This window comes from Corvus kubaryi, unplaced genomic scaffold, assembly GCF_017639235.1.
Source record: "Corvus kubaryi isolate FWS band 111438036 unplaced genomic scaffold, C.kubaryi_AGA036_p1.0 split1-37355, whole genome shotgun sequence".
Taxonomy (NCBI): domain Eukaryota; kingdom Metazoa; phylum Chordata; class Aves; order Passeriformes; family Corvidae; genus Corvus; species Corvus kubaryi.
In genome coordinates, this window is record NW_024582078.1 from 329,648 (window position 1) to 353,995 (window position 24,348).

Here is a 24,348-nt window from a genome sequence, read left to right on the forward strand (position 1 = left end):
GGGGGGGGCACCGGGCGGGCTGCGGGGCTGGGCGCTGGGGCGGGGGGTCCCCGGCCCCCCGGCGGGGCGGTGCCGGTTCCCGTAACCCCACCGCTCGCTGCCAGCCCTATAAAAGCCCCGCCGAACCCCGCAGCCGCTCCCGCCGCCTCCCTCGCGCCGAGCCCCGCGGGGAGGCACCGCCGGGACGCAACAGGCCCCCCCCCCCGGCCCGGCCACGCGTGAACGGGGACCCCCGGGGAGGGAGAGCGGGAGGGGAGGCGGAGAGGGCGCATCCATCCCCCCTTCTCTCCGCCGGGAACCGGGGAAGAGCCCCCCCGGCCGCCGCCTCCTCCCCGAGCCCGGCCCGGGGGGGGGCGGAGGGAGCGCGGAGCCGCCGGAGCGGGAGGGGCGGGCGGCGGGGCCCCCCCGCGCCTGGCGCTGCAGGTACCGGGAGGGGGGGGGGACACAGCGCCCGGCCGGGCTCAGCACCCCCCCATCCCTTCCCCAGCATCCTCCCGGCCGGGCCCGCATCCCCCCCCTCCGGCTGCCGCACCCCCCCGCCCGCTCCTGGCCCCCTCCATCCCGCACTTGTTGCTGCCCGGCAGGGCTGGGCTGGCTCCCGGTTTAGGGCGGTTTTATTTGGGGGGGGTTGGCTTTGGAGGGGGTGGAGGTTGCAGCCTCCCCTGCTGTCCCCCAGCAGCCAGCGGTGTCCGGCGCGGCTCCAGCTTGCTCCCCCCGAGGCCAGAGCCAAGCCTGAGCCCCCCCCTTTTCCCCTCCCCAGTCCCATCTCTGTCCCCCTCTCCCGCCTCCGCTGAACCCCAGCTCCTCGCCCGGAGGAAGGGTGCACGTTGTGGGCATCTCCCATCCACCGAAATCTATGATCAGCTCGGTGTGTGTCTCCTCCTACCGTGGACGCAAGTCGGGGAACAAACCACCCTCCAAAACATGCCTGAAGGAAGAGATGGGCAAAGGGGAAGAGTCGGACAAGATCACCATCAATGTAGGTGGCACCCGGCATGAGACCTACAAAAGCACCCTACGGACTTTGCCGGGCACCCGCCTGGCCTGGCTGGCTGACCCCGATGCCCAGAGCAACTTTGACTTTGATGGCAAAAGCAACGAGTTCTTCTTCGACCGTCACCCCGGGATCTTCTCCTACGTGCTCAACTACTACCGCACCGGGAAGCTGCACTGCCCCGCGGACATCTGCGGGCCCCTCTTCGAGGAGGAGCTGACCTACTGGGGCATCGACGAGACGGACGTGGAGCCCTGCTGCTGGATGACCTACCGCCAGCACCGCGATGCCGAAGAGGCCCTGGATATCTTTGAGAGCCCCGAGCCTGGTGGAGGGGCTGGCGGAGAGGAGCCTGAAGAGGAAGGGGGTAGGGAGATGGCCCTTCAGCGCCTGGGCATGGATGACAGGCCCCCAGGGGCGGCGGGGGCTGCTGGAGGGGGTGGCTGCTGCCGGAATTGGCAGCCCAAGATGTGGGCGCTCTTTGAGGACCCCTACTCGTCCAAGGCGGCAAGGGTAAGCTCCCGAAATGCGCCGGTGGGGAGGCGGGATGGGGCCGTGCTGGGGTTGTGTCTTCACCTCCCCATCCCCGTGGGCAAGTCCGACTTTCCTGGTGGGTTACACGGGAGTCATGTCCCATCCTACAGGACCCCTCTTCCATTGTCTCCCAATCCCCTCCCAACCCTCACACCTGGGAGGGCTGGGCTGAAACTGGGGGCAAGCCCAATCCCTGCCCCCTTTGCGCCCTCGAGTGCTCCCTGTGCACCTCCTGGGCACATGGAGATGAGGGATTGTCCTTGGCAGGGCTGACTCCTGGCAGACTTTCAGGATGCTCTAGGATAGGATGTTTGGGTTCCTCTTGCTGGGCTGCACGATGCCAAAACCCACATTTAACAGCACAGTGGAGGTCAGGGCTGGGGATCAGGTCCTGAAGCAAACGGGATCCTCACGGTTGTCCCCAAGCAGCTCACGCTCCTCGTCTGCAGGAGCCGCAGCCCCAAAGGACACCCTGTTCCTGTGCACCCCCTGCCCGCTGTCCCCACGCCGGGGCTGCCCCAGCAGCATAGGGAGCCCACCAGCACGTGTGGTGCAGGCTCAGGCACCGCTGACACCCAGCACACCTGAGCCACGGTCCCACAGCCCCCTCAGCCACACGTGGCCCCGGGCCCTGGCACCGTGCGTGTGCACACGTGAGCACATCCACGCAGCAGAGACCCTGCCACCCTCCCTGGCCATGCCAGCAGTCCCTACCCACGGGCAGTGACGCGCCTGGGACGCGTCCCCCCAAACCAGGCGCATCCCCAGGCTCCCAGCCTGGCGCTCAGGTGCTGCTCTGCGCATGTGTCTCCTCTCCCAGCTCCTCATAGACCACCCCCAAAGCGCTGCCCACTGACCCCTCGGTACCCACCCCAGCCCCTGGCACGCCCAGCTTATGGATCTGCCGCACACACACGGACAGGCAGTTGGGATAGAGATGAATTCTGGATGCATTGAGAGGTGTAAAAAAAGCCCCGTCAATGGTAAGAAATTCTGCAGGCATTTCACACCCACGAGCAGTGTGCGGGGCAGGGGTCAGTTTGGCAAGGAGGTGTTTTTGCAGCAAATGTTAGAGCAGCACACACATGCAGAGAATGCTCGGGCAGCAAGAGCTGAACCCATTTTAAAAGGGTACCTGCTCCTTTGCCCATCTCTGAGGGCTTTTCACCTCGGAGAGATGCTCTGAGTGGTGCAAAGCTCCAAATAAAAAATTAAACAAAATTAAAAATAAACCCAAGCACAATAATTCAATTCAATTTTTCCCCCCGGCGTTATTTGGTTCTGCTTTTCCTGTGTGCTGAGCTGCTCCTGGAAAGGCTTTAGCAGGAGGAATGTATTGGAGGGAGCAGAGATGGTTGTGATTGAGGCCCAGCTGGGGCTGGAGTGGGACCAGTTTGTACTGGGAGCTCCCTGCCTCCTTCTCACCGCTCTGGAGAAACGTTCAGCTCAGCAGTGCCATGGGAACGATCAACTTCCAGAGGTAACAGGAAAAAATACCAGTGCTATAGCTTGGGAAAACTCCTCTGGCAGAAGGGGAAACTGAGGCACAGAGCAACACAACCATCCCAAGTGAGGGCACCCAGCTCCTGGCTGGAGTCACCATCCAGCATTAGGGTGCTGCAGGGCTCGTGAGCATCCCTGTGGGTTCAACATTCCTGGTGCTCCCCTGGCTTTTGGGCTGCATGAGGTTTGCGGCGGTTGGGATTTCTTTAATACCGCCCCATTTTGGGGTCTCCCCCTTTCTTTCCAGAGCCAAAGGGGTGCTGCTGGCTGCAGGGAATGTGCTGGAGCAGCCCAACAGCATGTTGCCAAACCTTGGGGAGCAGCAGTCCCAGGCTGTCCATGTAAACTCTCTCCCTCTCTGTGTGGCAGCCGTGACTAAGAGTCTCAAGAGCTGAATTTCTCCGGTCCTCGCTCCTCCTCTCTGTGGAGCAGCCCCTCGGGCCCTGACTCAGTTGGCTCCTGGTTATTTCCGTCTTTCCCTCCCTCCAGCACTTCTCCTCCTGAGCTGGCAGCTGGGTGAGCGCGTGGTTAGAAATCTCTGCCGTGTTTTAGCCTCTCTTCGTGCACCATCGATGCCCATGGGATCCCTGTTCCTCAGTCTAGTCCACTCCGGGAATATTTGGTCCCAGCTGGAGTTTCACACTTTTCCTCCCCATGCGAATCTGCCCTGGCTGTGATTTTACCTCTACTTCCAAACCCCTCTTACGTGCAGCTCCTCACTATTTTTTCCCTTTGCAGCCCAACTTGGAGACTCCTGACCTCACTTTCATGGGCACTTTCAGGCTAGTGACCCTCTGCGGGGTCATGGATTTTTTAGGAATACCCATTGCGAGCTGTTGAGTGCAGGTCAAGATTGTGTAGGCCACCAACATGTTCTGGAGGACTTGTTTGGTGGGAGTTCTGGTGTGTATTGGTAGTACTGGTTTATACATAGATTTATACATAGATTTTATTTTATTTTATTTTATTTTAAAGACAGTTTTGGAAAAGAACTTGAGTTTGGAGCAGCGACTGGAGCTGAGGTGAGACATCTCGGGTCAGACACGGAACTGGAGCAGCATGCTGAGGGGGACACGATGGTTGGCACCGGCTTGAACCTGACTCTTCTATTTTTAAAGGCTGATTTTGCTCCTTGGGCTAAATCAGGTCTCACCTCACACTCAACAGCAGGGCTGCTTCATTACCCGAGTGTTCGCACGGTCTCACTCCCTTCCTGGGTGATTTTTTTTCTTCCTACTTTGCTTTAAGTCTAAATTTTTACTCTTCAGGTTTTCCCAAGATTCCCCATACAGGGAAGCTCAGGAACGTGACTCAGCCCTCAGCTGAAAAGCGGATTATTTTGGCTGTGCCACGACTGTGTAGAGACACTTGTCTGGTTAAGCTGGCCTTGCTGTAAGATCCCACTTCTTGCTGGATCTGCTTCCCAAACTGCACACGGCTGATCGGCCTTCGGAGCTGCATCCCCGTGCGTGGTCCAGAGGGCTCTGACTGAGGGGTGAGGAGCATCTCATTCCATCCCCAAGCAGGTGTCTCTCACCGGGGCAGGAGAATCATCTTCCAGAGGTTTCTCCATCATTTAATGCCTGATTTAAACTTCACACCAAACTCTTGGAGGGCTGATGCTCTCTGTGGTGGACCCACACGGGTCTGCCCTTGGGGACACCCCTCAAGGATGCTCCTGGCAGGCTCGGGGCTGCCGCCACGGCACCGCTGGTGTCCAGGGCCGGGTGTTTCTCCAGCGTGACTCAGGCTGTCTCTGCTGCTGATTCACTCCAGCCGAGCATCCGGGCTGTCGCCTGGAGCAGGCTCACGGTGCTGCTCTGCCGAGTGCAGCCGCTTGGGTGGGTTTGACAGCAAAAGATCACATCCTGCTTGGTGCAGGTGCAGCAAAGGGGCTGCACCAGGATCTGCTCCTGGGAAAGCCGTGCTTTTGTGCCAGAGGAAGGTAGAACAAGAGTTTTTCTGCTCACAGGGCTTTTTTTTTTGCAGGGGGCAGCTTTTGGAAACATATGCTCACTGTGAGTGAGGGAGGGAGCTGAGCAGGATTGATGGGAGCATGACAAGGTGGTCCTTCGTGACCTCCAATGCATGCTGCTGGCCCCTCCTCACTCATATCCACAGCGAGGAGAAGGGAGGAGGAGGAGGAGGTGACATGGAGGGGACAAAGGTCTCTCTCTCAGGCAGAGAGGAGAAATGGGAACATCCCGGTGTCACCAGGTCCAGGCATCAGCAGGGGGCTGAGCTCTGCCTGCTCCTCTCCTCATCCTGCCCTCTCAGACCTGGAACTTCTGTGGGCACATCACCCACCACTGACCCTCAGGGAGGGGGCAAAAGGACATCTCTGATGCATCCAGGCCCCAAAGCTCCCAGCTGTGAGCAGCGTGAGCCTGGCATCTGGAGGGGTTTGTGATGAATGCGGGGGAAAGCTCTTTGAATCTGTCCTGTCAAAATTCCCTTTTCACGTCTGCTCCCAGCGGAAGATTGCTGCAGTCCCAGGCTGTCCCAGGTTCCCTTCACCCCCACCACTGCCATTCCTGGCACATCTCCAGGCACAGCTGGAGCCCAGCACACCTTCTCCCGTACAGATCGTAGCACTTGGAGAAAGGTCCTGGACTGACGGCCCCAGGCTCTGAGGTTTTCTGTCAGCTCATGGGAGAGGTCTGGGGATCCCTCCCCATTCTCCACCCTTGGCCTTGGGGCAGTGGGTGGCAGCAGCCTGGAGTGCTTTGACCTCCTCCAGACAGAAGAGGTTGCCCCACATCAGCTCATGGCCGGTGTAATTTTGACTTTCGCAGGTGGTTGCTTTCGCCTCGCTTTTCTTCATCCTGGTCTCCATCACAACCTTCTGCCTGGAGACGCACGAGGCCTTCAACATTGACGTCAACGTGACGGAGACCCTGGTGGTCGGCAACACCACGACGGTCCTGCTGACACACAAAGTGGAGACGGAGCCCATCCTCACCTACATCGAAGGGGTCTGCGTGCTCTGGTTCACCCTCGAGTTCCTGGTTCGCATCATCTGCTGCCCAGATAAGCTTCTCTTCATTAAAAACCTGCTCAACATCATTGACTTCGTGGCCATCTTGCCCTTCTACCTGGAGGTGGGTCTCAGTGGCCTGTCCTCCAAAGCTGCCCGGGACGTGCTGGGCTTCCTACGGGTGGTGCGCTTCGTCCGGATCCTCCGGATCTTCAAGCTGACGCGGCACTTTGTGGGTCTCCGGGTGCTGGGCCACACGCTCCGGGCCAGCACCAACGAATTCCTGCTCCTCATCATCTTCCTCGCCTTGGGGGTCTTGATTTTCGCCACTATGATCTACTACGCCGAGCGGATCGGAGCCAAGACGTCCGACCCCACCGGGAGCGACCACACTCACTTTAAGAACATCCCCATCGGGTTCTGGTGGGCCGTGGTCACGATGACGACCCTGGGCTATGGTGACATGTACCCCAAGACCTGGTCGGGGATGGTGGTGGGGGCCCTGTGCGCCCTGGCCGGGGTGCTGACCATCGCCATGCCCGTGCCCGTCATCGTCAATAACTTTGGGATGTACTATTCATTGGCCATGGCCAAGCAGAAGCTGCCAAAGAAGAAGAAAAAGCATATACCCCGTCCGGCCCCGCTGGACTCCCCCACCTATGGCAAATCCGAGGAGAACTCCCCCCGGAACAGCACCCAGAGCGACACGTGCCCGTTGGCAGTAGAGGAGGGGGCGACTGAGCGGAAGCGGTCAGGTGAGACCCCAAAGATGGGGCTGAGGGAGGGGGAGACGTCCGGGAGCCCTCAAGGCAATGTTTTTGGTCCCCTGTGTCCCAGATCCCTGGGGATGGCGCAGGATGTGGCCCCCAGCTCTGGGTGGGTGAGACCTCGGTGCCGGGGTCCCTCGAGTGGGAGGGTATTGGGACCATGTTGGGGGACCAGGGTGCTGCAGGTCAAGTCCCCCGTGCAGGTAGGGGGGGAAAGGCCATATCCTGCTTTCCCAAAGGCCACATCCTTCCCTCCTAATGGCACGGATCAAGTCACCATGGTGGGTTTCAAGGTGCCCCTGCCTAAGCCACCTCTCCCTCACAGTGACAGAGGTAAGGCCAGTTGCTCTGCTCCTGTGCTAGCCTGGTCATGCCCTTGGGACAGATTTTTCCTTTGCTTCCTCCCACCATAAATCAGGGAAACCTTCACCAAAATTGATAAATCCATGGACATTCCCTGGGGCTTGACCACCTCCTCATTCTTCTTCTGGTAGACAGAATCCCTGCGCTGCTGCTCCAAATCCTGAGCAAAACCAGTCCCTGGACATTCCTTTTTTCATCTCACGCACTGAGCTGAAGTTCGGGGGTTGGCCAAGTCTTCCCTTTGGATCAGGAGAAGGCCCAGCCCCATCTGTGGGCAGCTGTGGGCACCATCCCTTGGGCTGACTTTGGGGGTCTGTGAGAGCCCTGCCCCAGTGCCAGTGCTGGCCATGGTGGCTGCTCTGCCCCTTTGGTCTTGGTTTGCTGCCAGTGGCACCTCTGGGGTCTCTGGAACAGGAGGCACCATGGTGGGGTTGTGTCCTGCACCAGCCCTGAGGTCAGCCCTGGGCAGCTGCACGTCTGGCCACACGTGTTTTACAGTGGTGGTCCTTCTCCTGGGGGGGAACCGGGAGCTCTGTGTGCCCCAAGCAGCTCTTTTCCTTTATAAATCTCCTTTTTCCACATGCCTGCAAATCCCACCTGCCCTGGGAGCCCTGGCAGTGGGGAGCAGTTAGAGCCAGGAGCTCAGGCCAGGCCCTCACGTGGCAGAGCATCCTCTCAGCCAACGAACCAGGCAGCCAGGGGACATAAATTAGCACTTCCCACTACCCCGAGCAGCCCGTTCCTCAGCAGTGTGAATTTTGGAGAGCTAATTCCCTCCAATTAGGTGGGTGGATCTCAAAAACCTGGGGTGTTTCATCCCCAGCTTTGGCTTCACACAGGTTTTATAACCCTCAGCAGGACTAGAGCTGCTTGGAATTATATCTGTCTGTGTGCTGCTCCCCTGGCTGCTCCAAAGGAGCGTGTCCAGGCTGGGATCAGCACCTGAACTGGTGGGTGCTGCTCCGGGCCACCTGCAACCTGCTCTTCTGCCTCCTTGCACGGTCCTGCAAGCCCTTCTGGCCACCCTGAGCACTTTCTCCTGTGGTTCTGTCAGCTGCTGATGTGTCTCTGCCACCCCTTGCAGACTCCAAGCAGAACGGTGAGGCCAACGTGGTGCTGTCGGACGAGGAGCAGCCGCTGTCCCCGACGGACGAGGAGAAGCGGCCAATGCGGCGCTCCAGCACCCGGGACAAGAACAAGAAATCCTCCACGTGCTTCCTGCTGGCCACGGGGGACTTCTCGTGTGCAGCGGATGGAGGCATCCAGAAAGGTACGGCTGGAGGTGTGAGCAGGACCTGGGGAGGGTGAGTGGAGGTTGAGTGCAGCTTTGTTGGGCCGATCCAAGGCCGTGGTTCATCTCCATCCGCCCGCCTGGCTGTTCTCTGCTCCCCAAATCCACGTCTTCCTGCCTCTCCATCTGCTTCTCCTCCGTCCACCACATCTCTCCGTGCTGGCTCCACATTTTGTTTTCTCCTCCCCAGTGGTGCCCGTTTGGGGTCTCTGACCCTGTGCTGGCTGCACTGCCCTCCCTGGGGACAGAGTGCTCCAACCTCTGCCTCTCCAGCTCTTCTCCCTGGGGTTCAACCACTCATCCCTGGATGGTGGGAGCGGGACATCTCTCCTGGGGACACGGTGAGGTTGTGACTGAAGGGGACCAAAAGGTTTTCAGTAGGGAAAAAAAAACCCCAGAGGCTTTTCCTTCCCTCTCCCCTCCGGTGGCTTTCAGTGGGTTCGAGCGTGGGGAGCCGCGATGCGTCAAGCGCTGCCTTGCCAGCAGCTCCGGGCTGCCAGAAAGGCTCCTCTGGGCTTGGAACAGGAGCTGTGCTAAGTGTTGAGGTTTTCCATGGGAAACTGAGAGGGAGATGAGTCAGGAAAACACAAAACCCTTCTTCCCATGACAAAACAAAATCTTCTTCAACCTGGTCCCAGACCTCCACCCATCTCCCAGCACTCCAGCTCCAGAGAGGGTGAACCCAGTGCCACGAAATCCAGCTGCACCCTCGATTGCTGGGATAATTCTTAGGGCACAGCTCAGTTTTCCAGCTGTGCAGCGTTTTGCGTGTCCAGGGTGGTGTGGGATGCTGTGGCTGCAGAGCTGACCTACTTCCACCTCCCTGGTACCAAGTGCTGCCTGTTGCTCACAGGGAACGGTGCCTGGGAGCTGGGACCGGGCATGGGATGGTGTGCTGCGCCTCTGAGCTGCTCCCCAAAACCTGTTGGTGCTCTGGAGAGCCTCAAGGGTTTGTTACTTTTGGAACTGCTTGGGATGGCACAGACTGGACGGGATTCAGGGAGGTGTTTGGGGCAACCACATTTATCAGCTGTAGATGTGAGTTGGTTGTTTCCTGCTGGGAAATCAAGGATTCCATTTGGCATTGCTGCTCAACCTCGGAAAGAGAACAAAAAGGAAAAGCTTTGCTCATCCTTGGGGTACCATCAAATATCTGCTTGAAACGCCTCATGTTGTCTCCCTGGATGTGCTTTTTCCTGTGGAGTTGGTCTCTTTTCTTAATGCCTGTTAATGTGGAGAGGGGAGAGAGCTTTAGTCCCACTCCAGACTGGGAGGGGCAATGCTGAACTGGAAGGGATGGAGGAGAGGGATGAAAGCCAGTGCTGCTCTTCCTCCTTAGAAAATGCTGAAGTCAGGCTTCAGCTGAAGCACTTGAGTCTGGTCCCACTGAAGCCAGGAAAAGTGGAGCAGCTCTAAGAGCTGAGGATCCAGAGCTGCTTTCACTCGCTCCCAAATCCCATCCCTGGATCACAGGAGACCAGGAGGTTTCTGTCCTCGTGTAGTGGCAGCAGCAGCTCTTTGAAAGGGCACTTTGGTGATCGTTCTTGGGGTGTTCTGGTGTCTTCCCTGCAAGTTTCAGAGTGCCTTTTACACTTTGAAATAGAAGGTGTGCACGGGTCACTTACCCCCATGTTGCTGCAATGATGCTGCACCTGGAGAAAGCCGGATCTGGGGTCCAGAGGGACTCCAGTGATGCTTGAGGCCTTTTGGGAAGAGGCAGCCTCAGTACTTGTGTCCTGCTGGGGCTGTGGGACAGACGGGTGGGACACTGTCCTGGGAGGTCAGGGCTGGCCTAGTGACATGCTCCAGTATGGCCAGGGGTGACCAGAGATGACCAGAGGTGACCAAGGGGCAAAGCAGCCTCCAGCCAAGAGCCGTTGGGAGCTGCAGAGGCTCCTTTTCCCTCGCTCTTGATTTATCTCCTGCTGAGGCTGTTTGTTCTGGTACCGGGATGCTGGCAGCTCTGCAAATTGAGATGAGCTTGGTTCTGAGCCCGACTTGCTGATGGCCATCTGTCAGATCCTGGGACAGGTACTGGTGTCTGTGCAAGCTGTGGAAATCAGGAGGTGGAGCTGGTTCGGGAATGAGCTGCAGATCTCAGCATCCATTGTGGTTTAACCCCGACTCCAGCAGTTGGTCTTGTTGGGGCAGCTCAAAGAGAAGAGCTCCTCCTGCCTTTGGACCTGAGCCTGGAGAAGATTGAGCTGGATTGCTGTGGATTCCTATGTGGAATGTGTTTCTTCTTCCTGTGGCTGCTCCCAGGGGTATTGCTTTGCTCCCTGGCTGCTGGGGACGGCTTCAGACCCTTTGTCTCCCTTCAGCACTCAGGTCCCGCTCAGCAGTTCCCAAAAATGTGTCCTGCTGAGTGCAGACACCTTGGCATGGGGCTGCCTTGGCACTCGAGCCCTGTCCTCTGCTTGGACAGAGGGATATGGAGGCAGGACGAGTCCAGCCAGTGAGACTGGTTAGGATGGAACCATGGAATCGTTTGGGTTGGAAAAGAGCTCCACGAGTCCAGCCTTCCCCCGGCACTCGACCGCTAACCCGCGTGTCCAAGCGCTGCATCTCTGTGTCCCTTAAAAAGCTCCACCTCCTTCCTCAGCACACTAACACGGCACAGCAGCAATTTCTGGCTCTGTAGAGCATCGTGCAGCTGATTTTCACTCTGGTTCTTGCTGTCAGCGCAGGGCCATGGCTCGCACGTGGCCTGAGCCCGCAGCATTGAGCTGGGAATGCTCACGGCAGCATCCCCTGGAACTGCCTGACTGGGGGGCAGTGAGGACCAGCCCACGTTTGCACAGGAACATGGTGCCACACGAGCTGCGTGCCAGGCCTCTGTCCCCAACAACAGGACGTTCCTGGGCTTTGCTGCCTCCCTGCTTGACCCCATCCCATGTGCCGCCGGCTCCCAGCCTGCACCAGCGCCTGGAGCCGAGCTCCTGCAGGGAGCAGGCAGTGCCATGGTCCGGGGGGAGCCCCCAGGGGTCACACCATGCTCCTTTATTGGCAGCAAGCCCGTTCCTAAAGCAATCCTGGTGACTCTGGGTAGCCCCAGGGCGAGTTACTGGAACCCCAGCTCTGTTTAAGCACCGTGGCAATCAGCAGAGCACAACCCCCCTGTGTGTTGTGGCTTCACTCTGTGGTGGCACCTGGCCCTGGGTGTGGTGGGGAAGCACGACAGCCTTGAGGGACAGAGTCTTGAGCTCCTTCCCAGGTGCTCCAGCACGCGTGGCTTGGGATAAGTTGATGGAGAGAGGATGAAGTGTTGGGCTTTGGGCAGGTTTGCCCCGAGCCCATTGCAGAGAGTCCCTGGGGAAATCAAACACCTTTATGCAGTTCTGTCCCAAAATGTGACGCTTGAGGCTTAATCAGAGCGAGCAGTGTGATTTGACCCTGTTTCTACGCCTGTTTGCATCCTTTTCTAATCAGCCTTCGGAGCGAGAGCCCCACAAAGCACAGCAGGTCCCTGCACTGCCGGCGGCTCCCAGCAAACCCCGACCCCACAATGCTTCCTGCCAAACTGGTGCTGTTTGGGTGCTGGATCCAGGGTTGCCCTGAGCTTTCAGGGACCGCTTGGATCTCAGCATGGTTGCTTCCCACGCACGGCTCAGGGCGGCAGGGAAACACGTGAGCTTTTCAAAGAGCCTCAGCACACCCAAGGGGAGGGAAGGATGAGCCCGATGCAGTTTTTCGGGAATGTTGTGGGGAGCAGGGGGGTCTTTGCATCCGCTGCTGTTGGTGGGAAACTCCCAGCTCCCCCCAGCTCAGGGCTGTGCTCACTCCCCTCCTCGCTCGCTGTGTGGATCTGTGCCAAGAAGTAAAGAAGGAAATTGCTCTTCTCCTCAGGCCTGCTTCTGCTCCTGCTTCCACCGTGGGGACGGGGAGAGCTTTGCTGGAGTCAGCAACAGGTTTAGGCAGGAGTCCCTCTGTCCCCTGGAGCTGCCTCTGCTGCACAGCCGGAGGAGCTGCGTCTCCTCAGGGGGCTGAGAGGTGGGAAGGGGTTGAAGAATCCCTGCTGGCTGCTGGGGCTGGGAGAAAAAACAACAAAAAAAGGGGATTTTCTGTAGATTTGTAGAGGCTGTGCCCTGGAGCGTTTCCCAGGTGATGCTCCTGTCTCAGTATCCCCCTTGGGGGGTGTGTGAGGGTGATGCTGTCACTGGTCCGGTGTGAGCCTGGATCCCTGATCCAAGCCCAGACCAGCACGGCCAGGCCAGCACCAGCAAAGCAGAACCCAAAGATGTGCCACAAACTCCTGGGGTGGGACATGGGGAGGGATCCCGAGCCTGGCACTGCCCAAGGGGACCATCCATCACCTTGTTTTTCTGCTGTCAGGAGCTGCCTCCCTCCGCTCCCCCCACACACTTCCATGGTCTTGCTTTCCCTGGAACGCGCTGGAGCCTTGGGAAGTCTCAGGCTTGGCTGGGTTTGCTCACCCGGGTGCTCTCAGGGAAGATCCAGGCGCAGGGACACCGGGCTCATCGCGGCTGGGAGCGTCATTAATTTTCCATATTTTGGCAGCAGATCCAGGGAACAGACTCATCCTTATCAGCGGTGCTTTGTGGACCTAAAAATTAAATTTTCAGTGCAAAGACGTTGTGTCTTTCCAGCAAGAAAAGTGGCTTTTGACCTGTGAGGTTATTTCCTCTGGCTGTTGCTTTTTCAATAAAAGCTGGAGAAATCCCTGGCTCTTTGGGGGAGTGTGAAGGGTCCCTGTGCTCAAAGAAATAGAAATATTTGCTCTTTAATGCAATTTCTTGTGGAAAATAATGAGCACATCTACCTGCTCCTTTCCTCACAGAAAGGTGTCAGCAGCAGCTTGCTGCTACAGGGGTGTAAAAACCAGAGCTGGGGGAATCACTCCTTCCCAATCCCATATTTGTTTGAGTTCTGCTGCTTTTCCCCGTCTGCTTCAGCCCACAAAATCCCCAGACTCATTCCTCATTCAGAGCAATTTGGGAAACAAAACCCAGCACCCTAGAGGAGCAATTTGGTCTCCTCATTGATGACTCTCCAGTCCTGGATTTGGCCGGTGCTGCTCGGTGAAGGGAGTGGGAAGGCCTGGAGGATCCACAGGAGCCTGCTCGCCCTCGAAAAGCCCTCCCAGCATTTTTTCAGGGGGTTGCTCGGGGTGTGGGGCTGGGTGACACTCAGCCTGGTGCTCTCAGCTGTCCGAACCTTGGGCAGGAGGCTGCTCGGCTCTAACCTGTCTGTTTTCTTCACCGAGGCCATGGAAAATCCCGGAGCCTGAGCAGCATAGATGGTGTGGCAGGATCCGCGGTGGGCTTGGCTCCCCTGGCGTCCCGCTGCAGCTCCCCCTGCTCCCCCGTCCCCTCCATCCTCTAAACGGACCTCGCTGTGCCCTGCGTGTCCCTCCGTCCCTGTCCCCGCCACGCCGCGTCTCCGGTGCCCAGAGCAGCCCGAGCTGGGACATCTCCGCCCCGCAGGAGCTGGGTCTGACCCTCTCCAGCTGCCCCTGTAACGTCTGCACCCACCTTGTCTCGTGTCCATGTGTACGGACAGTCCCTGGAGTAGGTGTTGGGGTGCTTTTCCCCTCCTTGAATCCTTATTCATCCGAAATAAACCCTGCAATTCCCTCCGGTGTTGAGCCCTCCCCCCCCGTGGGCCGTTTGCATTGGGCTAAAGGGTGGTGGAAACACAAGGAGGACGAGTTGACTCATAAAATTATATCTCATTGTGCTGGAAATGGCTGAATTCACATATTTTTAGGTTTTATTTTGTTTGCTTTTTTTTTTTTTTTAAACCAGCCTCAAGTTTCTGGAGGCAGCAGATGAATAAACCTCTATTCCCTGCCCAGCAGTGGTTCCCCTCTTGTTCTTTGCCTTTTTCTGCCTAAATCCTACTTGTTCTTTCCCAGATTGTGTCTGCTTCTCCATCCAACCTCAGGGATGGGCCTGAGGTCCTTGGAAACCAGCCTCGAGATCCCGTGGAGGCTGGAGGGCCCTGGGAGAGGGTGCAGGGAGCACACAGAGGCTGGGATAATAGGCATGGATACTCCCATGAAGAAATGGGAAGTGGTGGGAAGAGCAATAAGGGTCCCTGGGAAAGCTGCTGCTGGTGTTGAAGAGTGGGGAAGTGAGAGACTTGAGGCAAAATGGTGCCTAAATGGATGGGGGAGGAATCCTTGTTTGGGATGGACGTGCGGTGGTGGGGCAGAACATTCCCGTGGGGATGGGAGCTGGGTTTGAACCAGGCCCTCCCCATCCCTGGGAGGATGAGGCTGGAGAGCCAAATTCCCCGTTGTGCTGCTGGTTTTTGCTCACGTGTGCTGGTTTTTGGGGTGATTTTGGATGATCTCAGGTGTCTTCCTGAACTAGAACAAACCCTTCAGCCCCTGACCTCTGGCTCATTTCTAGTTCTGTCCAGCTCAGCCTCCCTGGAGGCGTTTGGATCTTGGAGGGCTGCAAGGGGCTGGTTTGGGGGGGTCCAGCCCTGGGCTTGACTCCCCCTCGGTGCTCTCTCAGCCTCTTTCCTCACTCTGAGCAAGTCAGGGCTGGAGCCTGGGGACTTTTCTGGGGAGGAGAGCTTAGATTTGGGTGTGTTTAAAAAGCAAAGAGCCCCAGGAGCTTTGCTGGGGTCAGACCCTTCCCCTCCATCACGGCCAAACCGGAGCTGGTGCTCAGGGAATGGTGAGGAGGGAGGGTGCCTGGGCGGCCGGGCTGGTCACAGCTTCGACTCGATGACCTTGGAGGTCTTTTCCAACTTTAAGGATTCTGTGATTCCATGGTCCTCAAAGAAGCTGGGATGGATTTTGGCAGATCGCACAGTCAGGACCCTCCTACTCCACCCCAGGTTTCCCATGCCTCAGTTTCCCTTGGTGTGGAGAAGGAGCTGCCAGGAGGAGCAGTCAGCACATGTCCAAACCAACCTTCCTTCCTTCCTTCCTTCCTTCCTTCCTTCCTTCCTTCCTTCCTTCCTTCCTTCCTTCCTTCCTTCCTTCCTTCCTTCCTTCCTTCCGAATTCTGAATTCCGAATTCCTTCCGAATTCCTTCCGAATTCCTTCCTCCCTCCCTCCCTCCCTCCCTTCCTTCCTTCCTTCCTTCTCCCTCCCTCCCTCCCTCCCAGCTGTGCGAGAGCCAAAGGGAAGCAGAAAAGAGGTGAAAACCTTGGTGCCTGGGGATGGATGACAGGAACTGAGCACTGCATAGACCTGGTGCTGGAGCCAGAATTTGTGCGGATTTGGGGAGAAATTGGGATGAGCTGCACCCATCCTCTGCTCAGGATGTGCCATACAGGCCTGGGGGGCTGATCCATCCCTCACCGGCAGCCCCTGCGTTTGTGTGTTGGGAGCAGCTGCCTTCCTTGGATTCCTGTAGTTCAGTGCATTCCCACAGCAAGTGGACGGGGTAACAGGGCAGGTTCATGGATCACCCCAAATTCCATGAACTCGGAGAAGGGGTGAGTAGAGCAGCACCATGCTGGCGCTCCTCCGGCTCATCCTTCCCTCTGGAAGCAGGAGCAGCTGGAATATCCCCAGCCCCTGCCAGAGGGAAGGTCACCCTCCGTGATGTCAGTGCTCTTTGGATCATAAATGATTTATCCAGGGTCATGTGCTGACTTTGGGGACGAGCCAGGTATGAAACCCCGTCCCTTGCAGAAAAATCAGATCAAGATGCTCAAACTTTGGGGGCTGAGTCTCTTGGAGGCAGAGGATTAAACCCAGAGCAGCCACAGATCCCAGGACATCCCATCCTTGCCTTTCCCCCCTTCAGGCTCCCGAAGCAGCTCATCCCAACACCACAGTGGTTATTTGGGGTGGGAAACCTTTGGTGGACTCCCCAAAATCTCATTGCCACCAGAGCAAGGAGGGTTGGGCATGAGCTGACACAGAGCCGGCAGGATGCAATTTTTAGCTGGGGCGTTATGCAACCCGGGAGAAGGGATGACTAATGTGCAAAAGCTCCTCTAAAACAACTGAGCCCCGAAAGGGAGACGGAGGGATTTCAGTGGGAGGCACCAAACTGCTGAAAAACCCATCGCATCTTCTCCCTCTTCCTCGCCGCCTTCTCCTGAGCAGGGATTTGGGGGATGCAGGAGGGAGAAAACAGCTTGTTGTTATTTTTAGATGGGGTCTGAGTTGCTTTTGGGGGCGAGTTGGCACGGGTTAATCCCCAGGTAAGATTAGAAGAGGAGCTGTAGTGGATCAGAGGAGACCTCTAAATATCTCTGGAGCCCAGGTTTTATCTCAAACAGTGGCCAAAATCGGCTGCCTGGAGAATAGGATAAGAATAGAGCACGAATATACGATACTTCCCCTAAATATCCTCCCAGGGCTTATCTGTGCTGAGGGATCTGGTTAGGAGAGCACGTTCCAGCCCGGGCAAAAGGCATCGAGAGAAAGCCAAAGTGTTGGATTTATTCCCGAGAAACTGGAGCCCAACTGCCCCTGTCCAAGCCCTAAAATGGCATCTAAACAAAAATATCATTGAGGGGTGTGCAGTGACTGTCGGGGCATCCCAGCATGGAAAGGAGAGGTTCCCTGGGATGGGCTGGGTGTGCTGGGTCTCGTTCCTGGCAGGAGGATGAGCAGGAACACAGGGATGAGCACTGTGTGTGCTGTAGGAATGTGTCCCTCCCCCGTGGACAGCGGGATGTCCGGCGGCGTGGGACCAGCCGGAGCTTTAGTGCCCCGTGTCCCTCTCCCCGCCGCAGATGCAGACACGTGTGATGCTCAGCTGTGGGAACGGGGCCAGAGGTCAGGGAGTCATGGAATGGTGGGGTTGGAAGGGCCACGGGCAGGGACACGTTCCGCTAGACCAGGTTGCTCCAAGCTCTGTCCAGCCTGGCCGGGGACGCTCTGGAGGTGCTGGGTGACATCAGGCTGCCCTGGCAGAGCCCTCACATTCCTCTGTCTGTGTGTCTGTCCGCTCTGGGACACGGACCAGCGCTGTGGGACGAGGATCAAACCCCTGTGACCACCCACCCCCATGCAAGGAGCCAAACCAGAGCAGCCTTCAGACTGGGGGGATTTGGGAACAGTTCCCCGCTCCAGCATCAGCTTTTTCCTTCTCTTTTCCTTCTGGAAGACTCAGAGTCCAGCCCTGCGTGGAGGCTGCACCGTGATCCCGGGTTGCTTGCAAAGTACTAATTTTTATTGTTGCAACAACTGCTCTGTTTCTCGGGAGATGCCTGAGAGAGCTGAGAAAATAGAAAGGCCTGTCAGGCAGCTGGGCGGGAGGTGAAGATGTCAAGAGAGTAATTGCTCTACCCAGAAGGAGCCTGTTCCTGGCTTCCCCAGCACTGCCAGGAAAAATCCTCACTGCTTATTTGATGACAATAAAGAAAAATAGAAAATAAATAGCAACCCCATGGCTTGCCCGTGCTGACGAGGAACAGGGAGAGCAGAGGCAGATGCAAAATAGGATGCAGTTGAGCTTATAAATAGGAGCCTCCCAGCTCCCAGTCTGTTACTTCCTTACCTCCGCCCGGGCAACCGATCCCAACGTTTTACCCACGGAAAAGGTAAATGGAGGCTCAGAAAGAATTCTATGAACTTCTGGGGAGAGGGTCACACTTCCTCCTGTGTGGGACAGGCCGGGGCAGGGAATGTGCCCTGGTGGCTGTAAAAAAGTAATCACAGAGTCAGGGAATGGTTTGGGTTGGAAGGGACCTCAAATTCCATCCCATTCCAGCCCCTGCCATGGGCAGAGACACCTCCCACTATCCCAGGGTGCTCCAAGCCCCATCCAACCTGGCCTTGGACATTGCCAGGGATCCAAGGGCAGCCACAGCTGCTCTGGGCACCCTGTGCCAGGGCCTTCCCACCCTCACAGGGAACAATTCCTTCCCAAGATCCCATCTAACCCTGCCCTCTGGCAGTGGGAAGCCATTGACCCTTCTCCAAAGTCCCTCTCCTGCTCTCCTGGAGCCCTTTTAGGCACTGGAAGGGGCTCTGAGGTCTCCCCAGAGCCTTCCCTTCTCCAGGTGAACACCCCCAGCTCTCCCAGCCTGGCTCCAGAGCAGAGGGGCTCCAGCCCTCCTGATGTTGGAGCCCAGGGCTGGAGGCAGCTCTGCAGGTGGGGTCTCACCTGAGCAGGGCAGAATCCCCCCCTTTCCTGCTGCCCACGCTGGGGATCAGCTGGGGGGGCTCTGGGTCGTGGCTGGGGAATGCTGAGCTGCTCATCCCCCAACGCCCTCAAATCCTCCTCCTCAGGGCTGCTCCAGAGCAAAGCAGAGTTAGCTCAGGACCTACCCAAACCCGCGCTGGCACGGCCGGGCACTGGCAGCACTTTGGGGTGTGTGAGGGGATCTCACAGGCGGGAGGGAGCGAGGGAGGGAGGGAGGGACTGTGTGAACTCCCCGTGCGGGGAAATTCGGCGCTGATGGCTCTGGGAGCACCGCAGCAAACCTTGGGTGTATTTGGAGCTGGGTTGTGCCAGCTGTGCCAAGCCTCCTGCCTCGCCCAGGGCAGCACCCTACGGACGCTGGTGGCAGATCCACACCCAAAAATAGGCTCGAGGAAGGGGCTGCACGTCACTGAGGGGCCATGAGGGCAAGAGGGGAACGGAGCTGGTACCGATAAGCCAAGATAGGAGGGCTCTCTTCTCGTGGTGGCTTTGTCTGGGGGACAAAAAGATAAAAATCTGGGCTGTTGTTATTTATTTTTAGTCGTGCTAATTTTTTTCCAAGGCTGGGAAGCTGCTTTCCAAGGCAGGTCCCTGGAGGCTGTGGGCAGCAGGTCTCGAGCTAACACACAAAATGGCTTTGAACGGGGAGGAGGAGGAGATGGGAGTTAAAAGCCAAGTCGTGCCCCTGGTAAATCAATCGACCTGACGGGGAATGTTTCTAGCAGGACACGAGCCCTGCCAGGAGCTTTTAGCTGCTTGCAGGAGTGACTGAACCAAGAGCTGGGATATTTTTCAGCAGCCACTGCATGCATGGGCACTGCTGGGCCCCAAATTGCTGCAGGGGGATGGTGTTGGGTCTCCAAAGCGTTTTGTCTTGGGAGGTGGGGAGCTCTCCTGCCAGCTCGGGGAGGAGAGCTCCTTTAGTCCCTAAGGCTTTCATGGGATGTGAGGTTTGAAAAGCCTCCATGCCTGGGCACTGCTCACCCGAGCTGTGCAGTGATGCTCGATGGAGAACGAGACCTTTATGTTGTGGAAAACGAGGAGGGTTTGGAGCTGCGTTGGGTCTGCAGGGGAGGCAGCTGGGCCAAACCCATGAGCAGGAGCTGGGGGTGAGGTTTAAAGCAGAATTCCGCGGTTTATCGGGTGCATCAGGCGCTGTCTCCCTGCCTGACAGCCCCTCGCCTGGAAACTGGGCCCTGGCGCACGGGGAGAGGCGGTGGGGTGACTCAGAGCTCCAATCAATGATAATTAATTCAATGATAACAAATGAGAGGGAGAAGAAAAAACACTGCGGGATTAATGCACCAGGCTTGGCTTTGGGACATCTGGCTTGGGGTTGGCCTGGGAAGTTTTGGGCAAGAGCAGCTTTCTGGGAGGAGAGGGTTGAGAGGGATGTGGTGAGGGTGATGTTTTCCCCCTGCTTTTCATTTTTACCCTCAAAATTGCCCTGACTCCACGCATGGTTTCTCTTGGAGAATCATTCCCCAAGTCTCCATCTCTGGCACCATTCTGAGGCTTTTTAAAAACATCTTTCCCTGACTTACCGATGCAACAGCAGCATTTTATCCCTCTGGAAAAGGCCATTTCATTTTGTGCTTACTCTGTTTTCTGCATCCTTCTAAGTCGGGGTCCCCTGGAAGCCCAGGGTCCTTCTCCCTCTCCCATTTCTCCCCCAAACCACTCATGGAAGCAGCGTCTAATGCCGTGTTTAACATTTGTGTCTTTAATTGCAGATTCCTGCCAGGACACCCTCGCTTCCAGTTACCCCCAGGGTGAGGTGGTCACCTTCTCCTGAGCCCCAGCTGGATGCAGGCAGCACCCTGGCACGGGATGCCTTCTCCGAGGGGGAGGGATGTGTATCCCGAGGGATGCTCTCCCTCAGGCCAAGGGATGCTCTTCCTAAGGCTAAAGGATGCATTCCCCCAGGGATGTCCTCCCCAAAGCCCAGGGATGCTTTCCCTCAGGCTGGGACACGCATTCCTCTAGGGATGCTCTCCCTGGGGCCAAGGGATGCTCTTCCCAAGGGAGATGTTCTCCCCAGGGCTGAGGGATGCTCCCCCCAAAGCCCAGGGATGCTCTCCCCAAGGCTGGGACGTTCATTCCCCCAGGGATGCTCCCCCCAAGGCCGAGGGATGCTCTTTCCCCAAAGCTCCAGCTCCATCCCTGGGAGGGGGGGGTGGCAGCTGGGTCCCCCCAAGAGGTGCCACAGAGCAGCAGGGCCGGGAGGGAGGTTGGGGACAGCCCCATTCCCCTTCCTGGTGCCAGCCCTGCCACGGCCACGCTGCCCCAGCACCCCCAGGGCTGCCCCCTCCCCTTGCCCACGCTTTCGGCTGCACCTCACCCCCCACCTCTGGAGATCCAGCTGCTCACCGGGACATCTCCACCCGCGGCTGTGCCCGTGCTCTGACCCCTCCATCGTCACACGGCCACCTGGAACCCTCCCCCGGGGTGCCAAAGGCTCCGCTCCAGGTGCCACCATCGCCCCCTCCCACGGGGCCTGAGCCCACGGGCACGCAGGGCCGAGCGGGGTGGTCGGGGCGCGGGGATGGGGATGGGAAGCAATAGGAGACCGAGGTGTGGGGATCCCGGCTGGCCTGGAGGGGTCAGGGTCCTTCCAACGCTGTTCCATATCTCTGTGACCAAGGCAATACTACTCCTGTCTCCGTCTGTCCTGTTCGCATGCCTGTCCAACGTGTAGAGTTCCAATAAAGACATCCACGAGCTGAGTCAGCTCCCGTACCTCTCCTGCCTCCCTGTTTCCTTGCCTCTGGCTCCCTGTGTGCCCACAGAGTCCTGTCCCAGCCCTGGCTGTCCCTGGCAGTAGGAAAGGGAGACTTTGGCCATGGCATTGCCTGGATGTTGCCTGGATCACCTTGAAGGAGGTGATTCTTCCTCCCTTCTCTGCTCTCATGAGATCCCACCTGGAATGCTGCATCCAGCCCTGGTGCCCCCAGCACTGAAAGGACATGGAACTGTTGGAGCAAGTCCCAAGGAGGTCGTGGAGTTGACAAAGGAACTGGAGCTCCCTCCCCTATGGAGACAGGATGGGAGAGTCAGGGCTGGTCAGCCAGGAGAAGAGGAGGTTGTGTGGAGACCTCAGAGCTCCTTCCAGGATCTGAAGGGGCTACAGGGAAGATAGAGGAGGACTGTTCATCAGGAACTGGAGTGACAGGACAAGGGGAATGGCTTCAAGCCAAAACTGGGAAATTTAAGTTTGATATTGGGAAGGAATTATTTCCTGGGAGGGTGGGGAGGCCCTGGCACAGGGTGCCCAGAGAAGCTGTGGCTGCCCCTGGATCCCTGGAAGTGTCCAAGGCCAGGCTGGATGGGGCTTGGAGCAGCCTGGGACAGTGGAAGGGACTGGAATGGGATGGGATTTAAGGTCCTTTCCAAACCAGTCTGGGATTCTGTGGTTCCACGTTGTGGCTGAGCTCCTCGCTCTCTCACACGGGTTGGAGCAGAGCCCCCACTGGGAAGCCCACGGCAGAATCACCCACGTGAGCCCTTTGGTGGGGGAAAGGCCCCGCAGAGCTGACACAGGCTCTGCCCAGCCCGGCCATCACCCACCAGCGCTGCTGGATCACCGCAGGGCCATCCTCGGCTCTCAGAGGGAACACCAGGATGGGGTGAACGGGCCGGTCCTGCTGACTCCATGGTGAGTATTTCACATCCTTTTGGGGAATATTTCACACCCTTTTGGGGCTGTACCCTGCCAGGCCCAGCAGGAGCCGTTGGAGAACTGCAGAGTTCTGGCACAGCTCCGGGTGCTCCGAATCACCGCTGCCATGACCTGGGGGGGCTGCACCTGACACCTTGTCTGGAAATTTGGGGCTCTACCTTTGACACCCTGAGGTCTTTCATTTGGGAGTGGTGGCGTGGGAAGAGGCTGAGATGGGTAAAACCAGGGAGGGAACTGAAAAGCGGCCGTGAGACTGGAAAGAAAACATTCCCAAATGTGAGCAGTTGGTGGCCAGGGGCCAAAGAGCAATTACAGAGAGAGCCTTCCTCCAAGAGGCTTCGCTTCCCGCTGCGGCTGCAGAGTCCTCGGAGTCGGAGTCCTCCTGCCGGGCCCTGCTCCGACGTGGCCGTGGGCACGGATCGATCACGGATCGATCACAGATCGATGCTGGGTGCCGGGGCTGGCTGATCAGGGAGGGTCGGTCAGGGGGTGCTGAGCCCCTGCATCCCCTGGGGTCCTGTCGGGGACCGCGAGCGCTCGGAACATCTCAGGAGAGCTCAGGACCTGCCCCCGGGTGACCTCGAGGGGACAGGGACAGCCCAGCCCCGTGGGAGCGGGTGTGGGGGCAGGGTGGTCATGCTGTGGGTGGTTGGGACAGAAGCGGCTGGAGATGAACCCCAACAGTAGGATGAGGTCGCTGCTCCAGCCTGGACAAAGCCTCTTCCCATCACCATTCCATTTGCAACCTGTTCCTCTCTGATCCCTGGGCAAAAAATTAGCCAGGAGGAACAAACGGGTGACTCAGGGATGGAATGGGTGTGCACAGACCCCATGGGCCCCTCCCCTTCCTCCTTCTGCTTTGGGAGAGAGCAAAATCCCTCCACGCCTGACCCTGGGGCTGCAGGCTGAGAATCGTGGCCCCAGCCTAAATCTGGGGGGCAGGGGACGATGAATGGCCAAACCTCTCTGAAGCTGCACAAAGGTGATGAGATCCACGAGCCAGGTAAGGTCCTTCAGCCCAGGACCCCGTGGGGGTGTGGGAATGCAGGAGGGGCTGGAGCCCATCCCAACCCCCAGCCCGTGCAGGGATTCCCGAGCTCCTGCTGGGCAAAGCCATGGGAAACCCAGCTTCCCAACAGATCATGGAGACACAGGAATGTTGTGGCGGGTGGGGGAATGGAGCTGGGGGAGGCCGGACCCCAGGTGATCCCAAACCCTCTTGGGGGAACACCAGGATCAGGTGTGGAAGAGCAACAGTTCCTGGAGGGAGCAGAAATCCCAAAGGGCAGCAGAAAGGTCGATTTTGTCTTCCAGTCCCCACGGGGAATCCAACCCATTTCTGGACCCAGGCATCCGCCCCCTCACTGGGCAGTGGGATGCTCCTGGCATTCCCACATCCCCACAGAGCAGATCATCCTCACCGGTGGGCGATCCCAGCCAAGCCCAGCTCCGGCAGCCCCAGCCCGGGGCTGGCAGGGATTTTGTCAGTGCCACTGCTTGTTTGGAGCCGCAAGACTTGGATTCGGTGCTTTTGGCACGACTCGGCTCCTGGCCCGTGTTCCTTGGCTCTGCATCCCTCTAGGTGCAAATCCAGCCAAGTGGGAGAAGGGAAACAAGGGATGAGGACAGAGCCTGGCATGCCCTGACACCAGTCCCTTTCTCTTCCCAAACAAAAATCACCCTTTTCCCCATCATCCTGGAGCATTTTTGTTTCCTTTCCTTTATTTTTGAAGCCAAGGAGACACGTGGAGCACCTGGGGACACGCGGCTGGGAGGGAGCCTGGGCAGCAAGGCCCGATGGAGGAGGGGACAGTGACAGCATCCCTGGCTCGGGAGTGGGATCAGCCACCAGGTGCACTTAAAGGAATTTTAATCAACAAAAGATGGGGCTGTCAATAAAAACAAGCGCAAGGCTCTGGGGCACCACACCAAGGGATGAGAGCAGGGTTTTTAATCTAGGAAAGTACCTGCTGGGAGGGGGTGGCTGGGAAAGGAGCTGCAGGGAGAACCGAGGGGCCAGGTCTGAGCTGCCAGAGGGGCTTTCCCCCCGAGCCAGGGCACCCTGTGGGTGCTGCTGCAGCGGGAGCTGGCTCTGTCCCAGCACGGATCTGCCTGGCAAACGCTGCTCCACGCACAGGTGCTGAGCCGAGCGTGG

At 58.1% G+C, this 24,348-nt stretch overlaps 1 protein-coding gene across 3 annotated transcripts in view; it reads left to right on the forward strand.

The window, feature by feature from the left end:
* Window positions 1-21,253, forward strand: part of KCNC4 (potassium voltage-gated channel subfamily C member 4) — a 23,009-nt gene extending 1,756 nt beyond the window's left edge. For 2 of the 3 annotated variants that reach the window (XM_042013697.1, XM_042013699.1), the window contains exons 2-5: window positions 761-1,507; window positions 5,827-6,763; window positions 8,223-8,408; window positions 13,654-14,241. In XM_042013697.1, the coding sequence (XP_041869631.1) occupies window positions 761-1,507; window positions 5,827-6,763; window positions 8,223-8,408; window positions 13,654-13,772 (1,989 nt within the window). In that variant the 3' untranslated portion in view covers window positions 13,773-14,241. Of the gene's footprint in view, window positions 1-760; window positions 1,508-5,826; window positions 6,764-8,222; window positions 8,409-13,653; window positions 14,242-20,247 lie in introns of those variants that run through there. The other variant, XM_042013698.1, reaches the window with a different exon arrangement.
* The last annotated feature ends 3,095 nt before the right edge of the window (window positions 21,254-24,348 follow it).